At 40.7% G+C, this 20,481-nt stretch overlaps 1 protein-coding gene across 1 annotated transcript; it reads left to right on the top strand.

The window, feature by feature from the left end:
- Positions 1-2,931: 2,931 nt before the first annotated feature.
- Positions 2,932-20,124, top strand: LOC118780211 (ATP-dependent 6-phosphofructokinase, muscle type-like). Its single transcript, XM_036532603.1, has 22 exons — positions 2,932-3,120; positions 5,029-5,102; positions 7,825-7,902; positions 8,823-9,012; positions 9,542-9,707; positions 9,979-10,023; positions 10,990-11,098; positions 11,327-11,422; positions 11,638-11,730; positions 13,472-13,597; positions 13,808-13,872; positions 14,209-14,272; positions 15,242-15,388; positions 15,744-15,814; positions 16,382-16,469; positions 16,896-17,048; positions 17,164-17,328; positions 17,898-17,959; positions 18,414-18,525; positions 19,010-19,109; positions 19,484-19,589; positions 19,776-20,124. The coding sequence occupies exons 1-22, from the start codon at positions 3,030-3,032 to the stop codon at positions 19,921-19,923; spliced, it is 2,349 nt and encodes a 782-aa protein (XP_036388496.1). The 5' UTR covers positions 2,932-3,029; the 3' UTR covers positions 19,924-20,124.
- Positions 20,125-20,481: the final 357 nt, after the last annotated feature.

Below are 20,481 nucleotides of genomic sequence, written 5' to 3'. Positions count from 1 at the left end.
CTTGCCATCGTAGTTTTTATTTTTTCCACAAGTATTGGGTATCCCATTACTGCTCCAAGCCCTGAGAACCCCATCTAGACTATCACCATCAGGCTATCACTTCAGTGACTCAAACTATCCCTGGAGCGTCCAAGGAACCTTCAGTTTAAACCCTCTGTTTGCAGGATGTAGTCAAGTCTTCATTCCAGATGTGTTCAAGGAAGTGACAATATTGATTTATGCTTCTGTGTGATGCTCATATTGGAAATGGGAGGAATATACCCTCCTTCATTTTCCTTGGCCCTTTTCCTTCATATGAAAAGCATGTCTTGGCATGACATTCTGTAAGGGTTGAGTCAGACCATGCGTGCCCTTTGCCATGTACAGTCTATGGAAACAGACCTATTTTTAACCCCCCAGCTGAAGTTTTCAAATGACAGACATTTGATGATCATGTAAATGAAGAACTGTGTTTGACATGGTTGGAACAGTCATGTTATGAAAGTAATTAAACAGTATTAAAAGGCTCTCTATCGGACATTTGCAGAAATAAAGATAAGATCAATGTGGAAAATGTTAAAGTTGTGTGGTTTGAAATGGCAGGTGTGTGTGCTGTCCTGTGTCTAAATTGAGCAGGGTGTATTTGGATCATTGTGACAACAATGGAAGGGAACTGTCAGCTGAGCTGTTTATGCTCCAGAAATAGGCTTGTCAGTTCCATCTCAAGCATTGCATAGTAGTTTTTAATGCTGTTTTCTCCTTGATGCAGCCCTGTTTGCGATTGTGAATTTTACATTATGTTCATCTCACCATGACAACCTCTGCTGTTGTGCAAGAGTGCTGCAGTGGGATAAATGCAATCCTCCAAAACAGTTATAGTCAATGGTTTGTTTTTGCACTTAAAGTCCTACAATGCATCATAGCAAAGCAATCCCCAGTTGGAGGATAGGTGCTATTCCACCAAAGTCAGCTGAGCAACTTGCAGGTGCCTGAGAGCAGGGGAAGGTAAAGGAAAAGGAAACCCAGGCTGACCTCCCCACCCCCATCCCTAACATAACAAAGCCAATTTGTTCTGCCACTGTGGGATCCTTGTTATGGTTGATGACCTGGCTGATGTTGAGCCAGGGATGCAGGGCCTGTAGGGCAGATGAATGGCTTTCCACTGAGCCACTCAGGAGTCAACATTGGTTTTGGGCAGTATGTTATCCTGTGTTATTCGTACACCATTTAGTGTAAGTTACACCATTAGACAATTTTCTAAAATTAATGCAATTACTCTGCTGGTCGTAAAAAGCAAGTAAATGAATACTGAGCTTTATTTGACAGTTGTACACAGATTTGCTGTAAGTTCTCTGAAAAAAATGTCCTGCATTTTTAATATAAAGAGAAAGATATTCAACATATTTTTGTTTGAACCATATCTGTCTGAAGAAATTCATGAATAAGTTTACTTAAATACATTAGGCCTCATTGAACAAGTAATTTTTATGAAGTAAGTTTGGTATCTGTATTAATGATTTCTGTGAGGGGGGTCGCAGGGATGGAACTAACTTACACAAACCCCTTTACTTGTTTCATCCACTTAGCACACACATTTCTCCAACAACCAATACCTGTAGCAAATAATTAACAATGGTATGTCCTTAGGAATAGGGTTAAGTAATGCTTCTTTAGACAGTTGTTTCATTCACATTCCAAATTTGTTTTTTGAGATGTTGACACCATTGATGTATTTAAACAGAGTTAAGCTTAAACCCTGTTTAAAGTAGCCCTAAATACAGTATTGCAACACATGCTTGTGCATATTTCTGACTTTGGATCTGAAACATTAAAATGAGATACATAGCACTATTTTTAAAGAAAGCATGTTTGTAACTTAAGAACATGGGAGATTTATACCTTGTCGCCTCCATTTCAGTCAGCCAAGTCCCCAGTCCCATGTTATTGGCTGGCTTTTAAACAGCACCAAGACCACTCTTACCTGTTTCAGTGTCTCAGCCTGACAGCACAATCTAATTAGCATACAACAGTGCAGCTGTGATCAGAGGCTCTGGTGCTGTGTATTTAGAATGTCTCCTCATCCCATGGTGAAATATGTCTGTTGGGAGTACGCATGTTGTTCTTGCATGTAAATGTGACAGTATGTCATGGGTCCAGTACAACCTGGTTACAGCTGTGTTTCTCATCTCTGAAATGTACACTGCTGCTGAATCAGCAAAACTTTGGTAAAAAAAAATTCATATGCCACATGCTGTTTCTTCCCACTGTCCCTGCTTTGTTATATCTCTTTCCCTTGGAAGTCAAGCATCACTGAGTCCACGTCTCCATCTGCAGCAGATGTATGCACAGTTGTTGAATCAACAGATTAAGCCATTGGTTGTTCTGCACAGAGTCTGTGCCGATTCACTGATCGTTTCTGATATGAAGATTGGCAAATGTATCTGCCACAGTGAATAGGACTGAATGATCCTATTTACGTAAAGATCTGTGAATCTGCACAGCATGATGACAGGAAACAACTCCTCTGTCTCTGCTTCATTGGTTATTGCACACGAGTTTACAGATAGCTTAACACTGCACTTACTTGCCAACATTGCTTAGTTCTTACAGTCAGCTTGGTTTTACTGCACTCATAAATTGTATATTTTCAATTGAAGCTTGCCAATATGTAGCTGGACAGAATGTCTCCAAGCGTTGTCCCAAGTCCAATGGCTAATCCCAGTAAAAGGTGGGAGGTATGGAAAAAGCTATGAAAACCAAACAACAGTAAGTAAAACAACAGTGTCAGTGCTGTATTAACAGGAGTGGACTGTCGGGTTGATTTATTCTAAGTACACAGTTGTGGGAGGAGTGGAAGAGTTTGGGGTGGGGGGTGGTGGGGGGGTGGGTGTTCACAGTGGTCTATAAATTGATGCCCTTCCAAGCCTTTCTCTCAGAGAGGTGAGAAGCAGAGAGAGTCAGGGAAACCAGTGCTCTGAACACCAAGGTACAAGTAGTCTCTTTTCTCCAATCTCGCTCCTTCTGCTTGAGGTCCTTCTGAACCTGCCAGCATGTCTGAGACAGGGGACACCCCAGTGGACCCCACCAAACTGGGTGTCGGCAAGGCCATTGCCGTGTTGACATCAGGAGGTGACGCTCAAGGTAAATGTGAGGGGGAGAAGAGGCGTGGTGCATGCGACTGTAGAACCACTCTGGTTAAGTAGCTAACAGGTTTTTTATTGATGACCCATAACATACAGTTTAATAAAGACAGTGGTTGGACGCTGGAGGAAGTGCTGTTTGAAGGGCATCCAAAACAAACGCTTATAAACCATGCTCAAGGGAGATGAGCGATCATCTATCGCTGATCAAAAATAACGGTCATGCCCCCCTCCTCCCACAAGCACACCAGCTGTCATGTGTCTGATTAATGACTCTGGCCTTTAACTCTGCCTCTGACTGGTCAGTTTAGGTGTGAGGAGGAAGTAGTAGAGAGGGATTTGTTTGAGCTGTGACTGAATGTTGTTTGACTTTTATTCTTGCTGCCTCCATCCTTAACTTTGAGTGAGGAGCTCAAGCATCAGTTACATTTTCCACACTGTTTTTAATTAGTTTAAGGGCCAATATTTATACATCTGTTTAACAAACTTCAAACATAGCACATACTTAAATTCTTTCTTCAGACTTAAGAGCAAAGTGCAGTGCAGTTAGACTGAATAGAGACCGGCAACTCCATGCCCACTATATCTACAGAGTTCTTATAGCATCATATTTGTATATTTCATTTTTATACACTATATAAATGGCTGGCATCAACAAGAGGCCCCAGATTCTGATGTTTGTAGACCAACATGCTGTCTTTGTCTCTCACAATAAACCAAAGTTATGTTTTGAGAAAATGTGTTTTGTGGCACAGTTACAAAGTTAAAACTTTGTTATGACTAAGTTAAAACTGACAAAGTTAAATTATTGTTATATTTCATCATTCAGCTGTTCATGTGTTGGGTTACACTGATCTTGTAAAAGGTGTAACCTTTTGCTTTGAGCCTTTTATCTCCCTCTCCTTGTCTCACCTCTTTCTCTTATTTGAAGCTAATTTTAGCGGCAGTGACCTTTCTGTGGTATGACACAGCATGACAGTGATGACTGCTCTATTCCACAGCTGCTCTCTGTTGAAATGAGAAACTCTCTGGGCAGATTTACAGTAACACAACCCAGACACCTTGGCCTTTTCAGTGGCATACACATCAGAGAAAGAGCCAGGGATCCTTTTCCTGGTTTTTCTATTCCAGGGGTATACTTTTCAAGGCAGTGGTTTCCTTGACATCCCAAGCATTTTTGAGAAGCATGCCCCACAGATGCATGTTTATATGGAAAGGCTGAACTAGGGACTTAAATGGGGGCTTAAACCCTGTTTAAATTGGCCCTAAAAGCACTTCAAAATGAACCTCAGGGAAAGCATTTAGTTGGAACATTCCAACCACTCACAAGGTCAAAAGGACTTGTAATTGCTTGGTATGTGCAATAAACGCTGTCCCTGAGACTTTCTCACTGCTCTGACCACCTTTGGGAAGACATAGGATGGCAGCTTTGCATATTAGAACTCCTAAAGAACTAGACATCTAATTAGTGAGTTGTATGTTTGAATCATAAAGCTGGACATAAATGTGAGGGGTCCTGGTATAGCAATGTAAGGTATTTATTAAGGGACTGGACTGGTTCACTACCATTAATCAAGGTACTTTAATCAATCTGAATTGCTTTGGTAAATTTCTGGTATAATCATCTTTATATAAGTGACTTTTTGGGCTTTTCTCTTTCTCAGATAAAACAAAGATTGATCACATCTCATTAACTGTTACATTAAATGTACTGATGTGACTCCGGGTGATTTCTGTTCTGTTTTTTTAATGCATCGTTGGAAGTCCTCTGTAAAGAGAACTATGGCAATAGGATTTCGTTGATTGCTTAAAATGAAAGTGTTAAAATATAGTCTGTGTAAGTTTCCCTGTTTGAGGATATTTGCTTGACAAATAGACAAAGTGTTGGAAAGTCCTTCTGTGTTTTTAGGTATGAATGCAGCTGTGAGAGCCACAGTCAGAGTTGGCCTCTACACAGGAGCCAAGGTCTACTTTGTTCACGAGGTCAGTAGCCCATAGGTGTACCTTATAATGTTTTAAGGATCACCAATCAATCCTGACATCTTGAGACCAATACAGACTGGTGGTAACTGGAATTAATAGCTGACCATCTTATTCACTCCACACTTAAATTCAGGTCAAGGTAGGATGTTTGATATTTGTAAATGTATGACTATTCCTAAGTAGTTAGATTTTGAAGAGAACTTTTTAGGTTTTGACTATATTAACTAAGGGCACTGTATAAGTATTACATTTGAACAGTCAGGAAGGAAACTGAAAACATGCAAGTGCATCAGATCATTTAAATCAAATCTCACATTAAAGGATTTTGTGGGTCATTCCTGTTATACAGTGACTTTTACTGTCCTTATGATTTAATTACTCAAATTTTCTCTAAAATAAGTCACATATTTATAACAATTGTATTATTAATTAAATTGTATATTTAGGTCTTCTTTATCACTTAAACAGAGATAATAGACCTTAAAAATACTATTTTGTATTTTACACACCTTTTTATTGATATATGCATTCAATTTTATAATGTCCTCAGTGCAAAGTAATCAACTTCCACAAGACCTGTAAACCATGAAATGATAAAAACCTCAAAATATTCTTTAATTATGTTATAGACTAGGCTAAACTGCCTCTCATCATACATAAAAATCAGGTGAAATTATAGTTATTTTTTACCATTTTCTTCATTTACTGTGTGTCCCTGAAGTCATCTTCCACCCTGTTACTATGTACTTTCTCACCTTCCAAAAAAGACTACAATTCCATTGAGACCATTTTCAGATAGTGATATCATTGTTTTTGGGCAGGAATTCAACTGTGCAAACTGAGATAAGGTTCAACTGTCACGCCTACTTGTTTTTTTTTAAGTTTTTGAAATGTTATCCTGCTTGTCACTCTTAAAGTTCCACCCTGTTAGGCTATGTTATGGAGTATGTTTGTCTGGTCAAAAAAATTAAAAAACATATCTGACATATATAAGTTCTGTTCTTATAAAAGTTCTGTTTATCTGTAGATGGTTAGCTAGCCAAATGTCGATCAATCAAAGAGCTACAGCTAACTTAGCTCAAAATTTTCCACCTTGTTAGATTCCAATGGAAATTCCAATAGAATAAATTAAATAAATGAATTGTATTTTGTGTGTATTGCAAATTATATATAGTACATAATACAGTATAATACAATAGAATTTGTGTGGTTGAAAAATAATGAAATGATATATATTTGTTAGGAAATGGCACCATCACTTAGTGCAGCTGAGAGGCAGCGTTGCTACAGGGCAAAAAGGAGGTGCAGACCCTGAGAGGAGAGAAAAGTATTTGCAGAAAGAGAGAGAGAAATGACAGCGAGACAGAGAGACAGGGAAAAAGAAACAAATTGCAGACCTCAGTGAGCATGAAAAGCGTGCCCAAAGAAAAAAATGGAGGGAAAGGAAAAGAGAGGCGAGAGCCAGGGAAAAGGCCAGGGCAGCAATACCCACTCCCACAGCAACCCCTGCTTCATCTCCTGAACTGGAACCAGTGGGAGAGTACTCAGGACATGTATATAGTAGGATGGAGTTATTGTGGTAAAATAATAAAAAAGTAAGGTCCATTGTTTCATGCACAAAGCGCATTAATTACATATTAATTTTGTTTTATTGTTGTGTTATTGTTTAGGTAAAGACTGTTAGACCCACCAGTTTATTGGGTTTTATAAACAATAGAACTGTAGCATGATGAATTACAGCATCTTTATTTTTAATCAAATATAAATAAAACATAATTTCTTCTGTCTGTCCTCTCTAATTTGTAATTATTTCTCTAGCCACCTGAAAAGAGAATGTGCCACTTCTCATCATGATTGATTGTGATAAGGAACCACACACACAAAGCTATTTGTTGTGTCCCTCCCCCAATTTGCACACTGCAAGGAAATCTGGAAAAAAAGAGATTGTTTTGAAACAGTGTTGTGTAGGTGCAGTTCCACACATTACAGATGGCAAAGCATGCAGGACAATGAGGGAAAATTCATCCACTGTTAGAACCTGTTAACATTGGTGTTCCACCCTGTTATGCTCCTTTCCACCCTGTTAGACAAGTTATTTTTAAATAATAATTTGACAGCAATGTTAAATGTTTGGCAGATTTTTGTGTTATTTTGGGAGGTGAGGAGCATTAACAGCATATATGTTTTTGGGCAAAATTTTGGTATTATTTACCATCCTGTTGGCAAAAATGGGTCCAATAAAGTACCGGTTCTTAATAATCAAGACATATTCTATTCATCAATAATCGTTTTGTTATTTTTTCAAGAATAAAAATACTATGATGGCATGAGGGACATGTACTATCCAAGAAAAGGTCATTATTGTTTAACATTTACATTTTGTGATAAATATGTATATGTCCCTAACAGGGTGGAATACCTTCACAGCCAATGTCTGAACAATCTACCCATAATTATTATTTTTTGAGTCCCTGAGCTTGACCAATATGTATTCCTAATAGATAAACATGTCACTATTCTGATAGAATGCTAAAAACATGAAAAACATGTAATTATTTTTCCAAGAATTATGAAGCCAAAATGTTACCGGATAACAGGAACAACCCTTGTATGAGGCCTGTATTTTTTAGTTTGTGTTACAAAAGGTGACCACGAGACTCAAAGCTGTATGCAGCTCATTTGTGACTATTACTTAGCTTGTGTTGCTTGGTGCCATGTGCAGGGTTACCAGGGTCTGGTGGACGGAGGGGACAACATTCGCCCTGCTACCTGGGAGAGCGTGTCCATGATGCTGCAGCTGGTGAGTGCATCCCCACACTGGCCCTCTAATAATAACCCCACTCTGTGCGTCTCTTTTCTCTCATCTGAGACATTCACTCACGTCATTCATTCAGCACATTGAAATGGTTCAATACAGCACGTGCAGTTCCATAGACCGAATGGGTAAAGGAAAGGTCATACAAGCCAGGCTTTATAGTTTTCCGGCTGTAGAGAAATAGCGATGCCAGCAACGTGTAAATACCTTCAAATGCAGTTGGATTATCATTGCACCTAGTCTTTGAAGCATTTAATAGTACCTAGCTAGCAATGCTTTTCTCCATAAGGAGGCTGGTGAAAATAGCAGGGTTTAGTAACACTGTCCCTGCCTTGGCCTGTACTGTGCTCAGGCCATCACTGCCTGTCTCCCCTCCTGCATGCTAGCATATCTGAACAGGACAGACTCCTCTTTTTAAGTTAGACCTATGATCTATCTCCTTTCAAGAGAACCATACCCATTCTCTGTTTGTGTCACTCTTTATATCAGGCTGTATGTTAGCTACACATATTACTGAACATGTGCAACTGGGACATGTGAGTATGTTTAGCAGACATGTCAGCATTAGGCAGTGAGGCATGGTTGTCAGGAAATATGGGTTTGTGACCAGCAGGTTGCAAGTTCAAATCTCATGTCTGACACTGCGATCCTCTTGAGTAAGGCACTAACTATGAATCACGTAAATAAGCAACTATATGAAAGAGTAAAGCAAAATGTGAGTGAGCCTGAATGAGTATCTTCTATGCGTTAATAATATAATAGCAACTACACTTTGCACAATTTCGGGCCATATGAATGCATTCGGGTATGTGGAGAGGTGCATGTACGTGTGTGTGTGTGTGTGTGTGTGTGTGTGCGCGCACGTGTCTTGATTTGCCTGGGCTTATTCTCATGCTCTACTTTAGGGTGGCACTGTGATTGGCAGCGCGCGTTGTAAAGATTTCCGCACAAGGGAGGGGCGAATGCAGGCTGCTTACAACTTGGTCAAGCTGGGCATCACAAACCTGTGCGTGATTGGCGGTGATGGCAGCTTGACTGGCGCCAACGAGTTCCGCACAGAGTGGAGCGAGCTGCTGGCAGACCTGCTGGCAGAGGGTGAGAAACCAGTCACCATTAACAACGATTTGCCTCTCCCAGGATGAGCTCCACTAGGATAGACCACTTTTATGAAGGCCAATAGGAAATCTTCAGTTTGCTCAATATGTGTGACACAGGGGTACCAGATTTACATCCTGGGAAGCAGTATACATTCTGCTTCTGCTAATTAAGACTTAATATAATTTTTTACTACATTTTCCCTTGGCTACTCTATGCTCTGAAACTAGACACAATTTTGGGAAATGTATAGTTATCAATTGTGTCAATTGTCAAACTAAACCAATTGAGCCAGCTGAATTGGGTTGACCAAAAACTAACACACATGTGATACAGTGATAGGATTGAGGCCTCATAGATCCCAGAATGGGCAGGGCTATCATGTGCTGTCAGTGGCTCTGATTTGAACCAGTCACAGAGCGTTGTTGAACAGAGTCTTTTGACTGGCTCATACTACTCTGTGATTGACACCTGAGCAAAGGCAGCTTTCCTCTGTGTGACACACCCCCACTGTGTCCCTGTTGTCTAGAAAAGATCACAGAAGAAGAGGCCCAGGATTCCTCCCACCTCAACATCGTGGGCATGGTGGGATCCATCGATAATGACTTCTGCGGCACCGACATGACCATCGGGACTGACTCCGCCCTCCATCGCATCATAGAGGTGGTGGATGCCATTACCACCACAGCACAGAGGTACCCTCACCTGAGCTCCATCACCTGCAAACTTTTATACCTTTCATTATTCTCTACAAATAATCCCTTTGATCATATAATATATTTGCTTTGTTGATACTTTATCTAGACATGTTTTTATGGCAGTTGATTTAGCTGAAAGTGTGTTGAGCTGGATGTTCTATCCTGTTTTTCTGTGGAGATCTCAACTTGAGTTAAATGGAAGTGCTTTTTCTCTGCTCTGTGTGGATTTCCATGGAAATCTCAATGGCCCACACTTGTGTTTCTACAGCCACCAAAGAACCTTCATCCTGGAGGTGATGGGAAGGCACTGTGGGTGAGTAGCTGTGTGGGTGATCCAAGCTATACTGCCTGTGTATGTATGTACATGTGTGTGTGTTTGTGTATAGGTGACAGTATGTCTGAAACTAGTTTGTGACATTCTCTGTGTGTGTACATGTGCCACGTTTTGTGTGTGTGTGTGTAGAGGTGTAGAAGTGTAGAGGTGACAGCATGTCTGAGAGCAGTGTTGTGCATGAACGCATTAAAAGAGCGTGTTCATTGAACGTGCTCATTTTTTTTGTTGAATGGTGAACTTGAACGTACCCGTTTGCAACTAAAGAACGTGTACTCAAGCTTGTTTAGGTTTGCGTGAGATTCGGAATCCTTGGGTGTGTTAAAGTTACTGCTTGATGAATAAACACGGACAGCGTTATTCCATACATGAGACGTTTTTATTAGTGCAACTCATCAGCTAGACAGCTCGACAGCCCGCAACCAACTGCCCATATCCTGTGTAACAATCACTGCGCATGTAGACGTACACACGAAATAGTCCCTGAACAATACCCTTATATGACAGGGTACATGGTGCACTGTAAATGCTGGCTAGCTTAAACAATTTTTGCAAAGTGGCTAGTGCAAGTCATTGATGTACATATGCTTTGTGATTTGAACTTTTTATTACTTTATTTGCTTTTGTACTTCTACTAATAAAATACATAACTTATGAATGTACAAGTATACACAATCAGTGAGAAGTGGCAATGATTGGGGGCTGGGGATGGATGGGTTGGAGGAGGTTCTACTGAAAAAGATAAGCTCAGAGCAGCTCATTTAAAAAAATGGAAGAAATTAACTGGGACTGTGAACTTGTTCAAAATTCAAAATTGTGAACTATGAACGTGAACTTGTTCAATTTTAATCTGTGTGAAATAAGCTTTGGGCTAGCTCTTGTTAAGTGTGAACTTGCACAACACTGTCTGAGAGAGTTGGTGTGTGACACTCCCTGTGTGTGTTACAGCTACCTGGCTCTGGTCACTGCTCTGGCCTGTGGTGCTGACTGGGTGTTTATCCCTGAAATGCCCCCAGAGGACGGGTGGGAAGATCACCTCTGCAGGAGACTGTCAGAGGTGCTGAACCTCAACGTACATTGCAACCCAGCACATGCATCCCAACACCGTGTCCCAACTCACAGTGCACTCCAATACTTACTGCATCTAACACCACATCCCAGCAAACACCATATGTTCAAGGTGTTCCAGAATTCCTCCCTTTAAGTAGTATGTGTAAAAATCAGGCAGTTACACCAAGAGTAACTTCCTTTTATGATAAAAATGTGTTTTTGTCTTCTCTATCAGACAAGAGGCAGGGGGTCTCGTCTGAATGTAATCATTGTGGCTGAGGGTGCCATGGACCTGGATGGAAAGCCCATCACCTCTGAGCAAATCAAGCAGGTGAATCTCTCTCTTTCTTCATCTCTCTCCCTTTGTTTCCTCCATCTCTTCATACATTAGATTGTTACCTGTAATATGATAAGGCATTGATCATTTAAAGTTATGCTTTTAAAAATGTGAACAGATTATCTATCAAAGCATCATTATTGAAAACTGCATCTGTCTGTCTACTTGCCTGTCTGTCTCACCATCCCCATCTTTCTATCTGTCTGTAGCTGGTGACGAAGAAGCTTGGCTATGATACTCGTGCAACCATCCTGGGACATGTGCAGAGAGGAGGAACTCCCTCAGCCTTTGACAGAATCCTAGTATATCTCCCTATGACTGATTTACTCAGATTGTGATTGCCATGGCCTGACCAGGTCAAAATGTGCAGTATTGCTGAAGAATGTTTAACTCTACTTTTGCTAACTGTCTCTCCCTCCCCCTCTCAATCTCTCTGTACATACACATTTATAAGAAGTACCAGGACGTTAACCCAACTCAAATTCAAACAAGCTTTATTGAAATGACCACACAGATAGAGTGCTGCCTAAACAATTTTCACAAAAATGTCAAGATTATAGAAAACAACTATTAATTTCCTAAAAAACAACTGATTATTAAAATTGATAATTGATAAAAAATAAATAAAACAAAATACTGTGCATTTTATGTGGCACTCAGATACATGTAGTGTTTCCCTCCCCAAGAAGAATTTGTACTGTCTCTTTTGTCATTTCATTTCTTAAATGTAGGGAGATATAATTCAAAATATTTCCCCCTAATTATTAGAAATTTATTACAGTTCAGGAGAAAGTGTGTCTTGGCTTGTGCCAGACGTGTCTAACAGTGACCATAGATCCTCCCTTCTTTTTGGTGGCCATGTCTGCCTTTTTCTGTTGCTAGCCTGTGGTCACCAAGCCTGTTCTTGGTCAGGATTTGTCCCTGCTTTGTATCGCTGATAGTGAAAAAATACTCTGCCAATGTATAATTCTGTCTTAGGCTCCAAGGGCAGTTAAGCTAAATTTGTCATTTTGTCTCAGTGTCCCAGTGTTCCAAATAGACATTTTTGTTTTTTTTTTTTTTCATAAATTGGTTGATCTAGATTTGTTGATTAGTGGTAGATCTACACATGGTGTACACTAACAGATACTATTAGGTGAGGTTTAAAACCAGTTGACTGATAAGACTTCTTTTAGGATTCAGTTTCTGGGCTGGTAGGGCTTTAAACTGCAGCATGTTTTGGGGATTTGTTCTTAGATGCATCCAGAAATGTATTGCTCTTTTTTGGATGTTAAACCATTTGAATGCAAACCATCTTAATTCTGCCCCGCGTGCATTATTAGTGTAGTTGTCCTTTGGCAAGCACACTGCTGTTCTTGTGTGGCTTATTATTATTATTATTATTTTTTATTCTTCTAAGACAAACAAATACAAAAACTTTGGCCACATGCTCATGCACATACATGCACGTGTATGCAAATTTGCATGCATACATGCACAGTTAGAGAGAACAGCATAAGGATTTTACTCCCGGCTTTGAACAGTAGGTTTTTACCCAGCCTTATCTACTTGGATTCTGGCTCTAGAGGCATAAACATGCGTGATGAACAGTTGTCATGTGTGATGAACGGTTTTTGAGTTATGAGCCCAATTATTCGCAGACTTCAGCTGTCGATCTAAGTTGTCACACTGCTTTGTTTCAGGCTGCGTAGTACCATCAGACACAGAGGGAGGAGAGATGGGCATATATGTACAGTTAGAGAGATAAGACGGCAGACAGCAATTCCAATAGTGATATTAAGAGCAGTAGTAATGCACACACATACATAATGCAAACATGCACCCACTCTTCAGGAAATGCACACAAATCTAGTAAAGAGTTTGTCATTGTACTTTTAGGACAATTCTGCAGTATTATCCATGTAGAGTTGTGTAATTGGTGTATTTATTTTATCGAGTGTTCTATGAGCATTTTTCCTTCTTCTTTCTTTCTCTCTCTCTCATCTTCTCCATCTCTCCCTTACCTTCTTGCTCACTCCATTACCCTCTCACCACTCCCTCCAGGGTAGTAGGATGGGAGTGGAGGCTGTGATGGCTCTGCTAGAAGCCACCCCAGACACCCCTGCCTGTGTGGTCAGCCTCTCTGGAAACCAGGCCGTCAGGCTGCCCCTGATGGAGTGTGTCCAAGTGGTGAGCGTTCTATGTTTGATGTAATCAGCGACATGTCAAAGTTAGGGCTGCCATCATAAACAGACAAAGCCTTCCAAATGGTGTTTAAATTACACTGTTGAGTTGGTAAAATGTTGTAACTCTTGATGAAGCGAAGATGGATTTAAATGACTATAACTAAAAAAAATGCAAATGAATGTGACAATTTCTCTCTTCCTGTCTGTGTCTCAGACAAAGGACGTCACCAGAGCCATGGCTGAGGGCAGGTTTGATGATGCCATCAAGCTCAGGGGAAAGTGAGTGTCCAGCTATTCTCCTTTTCATTCCTCTACACCTTTCACCTGTTGTTCTCTTCTACAAGCTCTTTCTCTTACACTTCTCAATTGCTATAAAATCTTCAGTTCCTTAGTGTAAAGGTGCCCAGCCGAAGCTGCTGCCACAAAACTTACTTATCAATATGTAATCATTTTTTATCTGTTATAATGTGTGATAAGGCCAGCTTGTTTTGACATTTGGTGGCATACCTGTAATGTCTGGAATAGACATGTATGATGAGCAGATGGTGACAGACAGATGAATTAATTAAAAATAAATTGAAATATGTTTACCAATATAGCTTTTATTTTTTGCAGGAGTTTTGAGAACAACTGGAACACCTACAAGCTGTTGGCCCACGTGCGCCCCCCAGATGTTAAGGTGAGGGACAACAAGCCAAATTCTCCATGCTCTACATGCTCATTCACTATCTCTTATGGGATGTATCTCTTGCCTCAGCCTCATTGCTGTCAGTTAACCTAATGTACTATTTGGTCACATTTCATATCATATTTGCCTGATTATGATGTCAGCCTGATTATATGGAAACCCCATTTTCAAAGAAGACATTTTAAAAAAAGTGTAGTTTATCAAGCCAAAAAAATAAGAGTCCTCAGTATTCAATGGGGAATTTTTATGCACACTTGCTCAGGAAGTAATGTGCTTTAAATCCTCTAATATACAGCTGTACTCACAATTGCTAAAATTGTAAAACTAATTTCTGGTGACCCACTTCTTTTAAATATAAACGAGTAAATTATTCTTCCCCAGTGAAATGCACAGTGTGTGAAATAGTAACTTACTGTTGGTGAGTGTATCTGAGGGTTGGTATTTCCACACACCTTGCTTCACACAAACCTCATTTCTCTGTATGAGTTCATGCCCAATAAGCAATTCCACAGTCAGACTCGGAGAGAAAAAGGGAAAAAATAATCAGGTCTACTGAGTGCACTCTGTGTTCACTGGTGTCACTTTGGCTGATGGTACCCCTTTTTGGCGCTTAACATTAGCATTACATATTTTGAATAGTCTGTAAATATAGTTGCATTTTTAAGATTTACATTTTTGGAATAACACACCTTATGTTCGGGCCAATATGGTTGACATTTACCTACAGTATGTTACTACACTCTATGTGCTGTGTAATCAAACATGAGTGCTGTTTCACATTGACACACAAAATGTATATGTATACATAAAGGGTTTGGCATATGGTTAGATGTAGGGTTGGGTTAAAGGAAAGAGTTTGATCAAAGTGTTGTTACACTTGTACAAAGTTAACTTAAGCACAACCCAGTTGTGTGTAGATTAATTGAGGGTCTCTCCTTCAATTCAACCCCCCATTTACAGAGCAATATCAACGTTGCCATCATGAATGTCGGGGCTCCCTGTGCAGGTATGAACGCTGCTGTCCGTTCAGCGGTCAGGATTGGTATCATTCAGGGTCACAACATGATGGCGGTGCATGACGGGTTTGAGGGGCTGGCACAGGGACTGGTAAGCATCATGTTCATCCTCACGCAAACCTTTCTCTTTCTGCTCTTTGTATGTGCATAGTCCTGTGTAGATCAAGGCCTGAGGTGGTGTTGGAGTAACCTGGGCAATTCTGTCATCACCATAGAGAAACATGTCATTACCTTCGATATCATAAGAATTTATACGTATAATGTGTAAAAGTATTAACTGTGAGTTGATCTGAATAAGGACATTTGTTAACAATGTTCATATATGACCAATATATGACCCATTATTTCATGTCTGTGGTGTACTGTATGTAACCATAATACAAAGACTCACAAACCTTCAACCCTCTCCCTCCCACTTTTGACCATCACCACCCATCTCTCTATAGATTGAGCCCATCACCTGGACTGGGGTTGGAGGCTGGACGGGGAAGGGCGGCTCTGTGCTGGGCACCAAGAGGTAAACCACTCTTTAGCAAAACGTAATGGTAAAAAAGGTGATAATAACAATGACATCTAGATCTAAGCATATCATCTGATAATGGAGACTGTTAGTAGCATTACTGCCATTGTTATCTCCATAGCCATCCTCTTTGCTCTGTTCTCCAAACTGCTCCAGTGGCTGTAAGTGGCCCATCATTCTGGATCCTCCCCGAGAGGTGTGTCCATGATAGAGGGAGAGCCTCCCTGATAAAGAGCACTATCTCCATTGGACACTTTGCTCTGATAAGGTGTGCAAAGTTTCCAATTGTGATCAGCTCTGTTAATATGTTTATTCATTAACATTTCCTATACAATGGCACCAACTTTCTTCTTATAGACAAAAAAGCCAGCAGCCTATTTATTTGAACTATGACAAGAGAAATGTATCATCAAAATTAAAATGGTGTAAACCACATCAGATCAAGCTCTCTGAACTCAATCCTTGTCAGACCACTATGTCTAGGAGACTACCCAGCATAAGTTCTTCTTGATTTAGCATCTCTGATCGTTCTGTTTGGTGCATGCTGTATCTCTGTTGGTATAGGGTTCTGCCAGGGAAGATGGTAGAGGACATTAGTCTGAACGTTGCCAAGTACAACATCCATGCTCTGGTCATTATTGGAGGCTTTGAGGTAAGAGTCTGAAATATGGCAGCCTTTTCTGTCCATAGCAGTAATTGATGTTATCATATGCATTGACCTTCAACATAAGGGCAACACACATATAAGGTCATGCTTACTTCACTGCGCGTTCAATTAAACACATTAACAGGAAGAATAATGAATGGGTAACCATTACACACAAATAAATTTGACTCCTGTGGAGTGTGTAGAGGTGTCACTTAAAATGGACATATTTTTGGAGTGTAGTTCCAGTAGTGTTTGTAGCCTAGTAAAATTATCTGTGGGTATTAACAAAGAACCTCTTTTATTTTTTCCTCCCTCCCTCTCTCTCTCTCTCTCTCTCTCTCTCTCTCTCACACTCACACTCTCTCTCTCTCTCTCTCTCTCTCTATGTCTCTCTTCCTTCCCCTTTCCCCATCTCTCTGCTGCTCTCAGGCGTTTGTGGGTGGGCTGGAGCTGGTGCAAGCCAGGGAGAAGTATGAGGAGCTGTGCATCCCCCTAGTGGTCATCCCTGCTACCGTCTCCAACAATGTGCCTGGATCAGACTTCAGCATCGGAGCGGACACTGCCTTGAACACTATCACGACGGTCAGAACTGTAACGAATGCACACAGCCACCTCAGTGACTGCTGTGGCACACGTGGTGTGGCATCACAGTCAGTGCTATAACAGTAGTGCTTCCCCACACTTGCCTCCCTCTCAGACATGTGACAGGATCAAGCAGTCAGCTGCCGGTACCAAGCGCCGCGTGTTCATCATCGAGACAATGGGTGGGTATTGCGGCTACCTGGCTACCATGGCGGGGCTGGCATCAGGAGCTGACGCTGCCTACATCTACGAGGATCCCTTCAGCATTCGTGACCTGGAGGTGAGGCGCAGCTGCTATGGTGACACTCCGTTAATCTCAGACAGGCCTTTGGGGTGTGGATCCAGAGGTTCTTAAAAAATGCTGGTCTAATGGCTGCAGGGGTCTCTGTCTCTGTTTCCTCTGCCTGAGTCACCAGCTGCACTTTGGTCTCCTCTTTAGAAATATAATGGGATGCTCTTCATCTGCCTAATCATATTGTTTGAAAATTCTAAAATGTCTTTTCACTACAAAAAGAAAATAGTCAAGTCATTGATGATTATTCACATCAACTGACCACACTGACACTCCTCCACAGGAAACATGTTACGACACTAAAGTTGCCACATGGTCTATTCCTATATTCCTATGCTTTGGTCTATTCCATACAACTGGTATATGCATATGTATGTCATCAGACTGTTTCAGCAGTAGAAGTTACCATTGAAAATTGTATGATTTTTTGTGAGAAAAAAATAATTGTGAATAAAAAAATCGATTTTCAATACATACATCATTACAGACCTGAGTCACAGAAAATATGAACCTGATTAGAGTGGGATTCCTGACAAACTCGCTGATGTCTGTGACAGGTGAATGTGGAGCACCTGGTGGCAAAGATGAAGACAACAGTGAAAAGAGGCTTAATTCTCAGGTTTGGTTATTTCTGATGATTGGAGATGTGTTATTTCTTGTTGCTTGGTGGGTGTGTCACACAACAAGGAGGAATCTTTGATTAAATGTTCTCAGAGGAAGGGATTTTTCATTTCATTTTATGGGACTGATTAAAGTGGCCAGACTTCAACATCTCATCAGAGCATGACGGGTGGGGCAGTTCTCTCCTCAACTGTGCCTATAACTGAAGATCTCTACTTCTCACTTCACAAACTTGGCTTGTGCTGGGAGAGGATGTGAAACTATGTGTTATAACTGTTCCTCACAATGAGCGCAGACAAATATTGATGAACATCCTCTGCAGTCTCTGACCAGCTTCTATTGGCTTTAAAACCCCAATGTCTCTGTCCTGGACACCTCAAACAGAAGTTCCCATTTGGTCATAGTTAACCCCCCCTGGATTCCACTTGCAAATGATGCCACCCTGTTTGCAGGAATGAGAACTGCAATTCCAACTATACCACTGACTTCATCTTCAACCTGTACTCTGAGGAGGGGAAGGGTGTCTTTGACTGCCGCAAGAACGTCCTGGGACACATGCAGCAGGTCAGTGTGGAATGAGAGTGACAAGCCTGGCTGCATGGAAGAAATGCTGGGTTCTGTAGTTCAGTGAAGCCAACTTAGCTGCTTCCTAACCGAGCCACTCGCTAACTGGGTCCCCACATATGTTTGAGCAAACTGCACAAAGACTTTCTGGAGACTGTTTAAATGGATTAATGCTTAAAAAACTAATGAAGTGTTTATATGAGAAAATTAAACCTGGGAAAATAGTTTGGTTTTACTTACAATATAAAAATCTGCTTTTTTAGAATAATGGACTTGAATATATTTTTTGACTTTTTGATTGTCAAATCAATTTTGGCGACAATTGTGCATATTGTCCATCTCTGTGAAACGTATGATGATTATAAAGGCCCAGTATAATATGCATAGGAAATAACTCATATAAAGTGAATTAAATATATTTTTGTAAATGCCCCCATGCTCATATTTCCCAGTGCCCTTCTTTATAAATGTCCTTCTTTATTAGGGTGGAACCCCCACACCATTTGACAGGAATTTCGGCACAAAGATGGGGGCAAAGTCTGTGCTCTGGCTCACAGAAAAACTGAAAGAATGCTACAGACACGGTGAGCGCGTGAAAGCATTACAGCACAGAAAGGTCATGCACACAACTGCAGAATGGTGATGCACAGTATTACTGAGTTTTACTATTGCATCATTTCTCATTGCATTGTGTCATTTTTACTTTCACTTTCATTATTTTTTCTGTTTGCTGAGCATAGCTTAATGTATCTTACAGTTGACATTTTATCCATTTATATAACCAGATATTTACTGAAGCAGTTATGGATATGGGTTTGAACCTGCAATAGTCCAGTTATAGACCAGTGAATCTGTTAACCATATGACAACAATGCTTCTCCATGTTCTGAAGAGTCAGTCTTAGATGTGATCTGTCCATGTCAGCTGTCTGACTGTAGTGCCTCCCTCACCCTCCCAGGTCGCATCTTTGCCAATACCCCAGACTCTGCTTGCTTGCTGGGCATGAAGAAGAGGTCACTAGTCTTCACTCCCCTTGCTGACCTGAAGGAACAGACTGACTTTGAGTGAGTCTCCATCCCTCCATGATTCTGTATCTTCCACCTCTATATCCTGCATTCCCCTGCCTTTTAGCAAACCAGCTTCCCTTCAACTGTAATTAAACCTTGAGTGGAGGTGAGCGTGATGCAAAAACATACCTTTTTGAGACAAGTCCTCCAATGACTCCTCCTTGTCTCTGCCCTTTTCTGCAGGCACCGTATCCCAAAGACACAGTGGTGGCTGTCCCTGAGGCCACTCCTGAAGGTTCTGGCCAAGTACAAGGTCAAAATGGACACCACGGACCACGCTCACCTAGAGCACATCATCCCGAAGACAGGCATCATCCCCAAGTTGGCTTAATAAGGGACAACGTTGGGGAAGGGAGGACATAGATATGTCTTCTTCTTCTTTTACCATCTCCATTTTTTAACTGTCATTTCTCACTTAATTTCCATCCACCTTACGTTCTTCCCACTCCCAGCCTGCTCTTGAGATTCCCAGATCTCATCATCCTTTTCTTCTGTCTCTGTTTTTATTTTCAGTCATTTCCCTCTGTGTGCACCTGGGCTATTTTTCACTGCCTTTTGTGTATTGCAAAAAAAAGAATATACAATAAAGGTGTCTTACAATTATAACTGAATTTTATTATTATTATTATTATTTTTAGTTTTGATGTATATCCTATATCACCAGCTACCATGAGTTTTAACATTGGAGCTTTTTTGTGGTATGCGAACCTACTGACAAAACTAAATTTCAGGTATTTTTATGGAGGTTAGAGTAGAGCACATATGTAAAGGAACAAGAATGGGGTACAGATATACTTGTTTAATGTGATTTTACAGGGGTTTTTTTTTCACCACACATTAAAGAGAAATACCGGGCACAAACTAGCACAGGCAAATGTTTCATCCATTT

The sequence above is a fragment of the Megalops cyprinoides genome, chromosome 7, assembly GCF_013368585.1.
Source record: "Megalops cyprinoides isolate fMegCyp1 chromosome 7, fMegCyp1.pri, whole genome shotgun sequence".
NCBI classification, from domain to species: Eukaryota; Metazoa; Chordata; class Actinopteri; order Elopiformes; family Megalopidae; genus Megalops; species Megalops cyprinoides.
The sequence above is the reverse complement of the archived record's forward strand: the minus strand, read 5'-3'. Positions and strand labels throughout refer to the sequence as shown.

Coding starts and splice junctions, on each gene's coding strand:
- LOC118780211 (XM_036532603.1), top strand. CDS start 3,030: ATGTCTGAGACAGGGGACACCCCAGTGGACCCCACCAAACTGGGTGTC. Junction 10,024..10,989: donor GTGATGGGAAGGCACTGTGG/GTGAGTAGCTGT, acceptor TGTGTGTTACAG/CTACCTGGCTCTGGTCACTG. Junction 14,273..15,241: donor TGCGCCCCCCAGATGTTAAG/GTGAGGGACAAC, acceptor CCCCATTTACAG/AGCAATATCAACGTTGCCAT.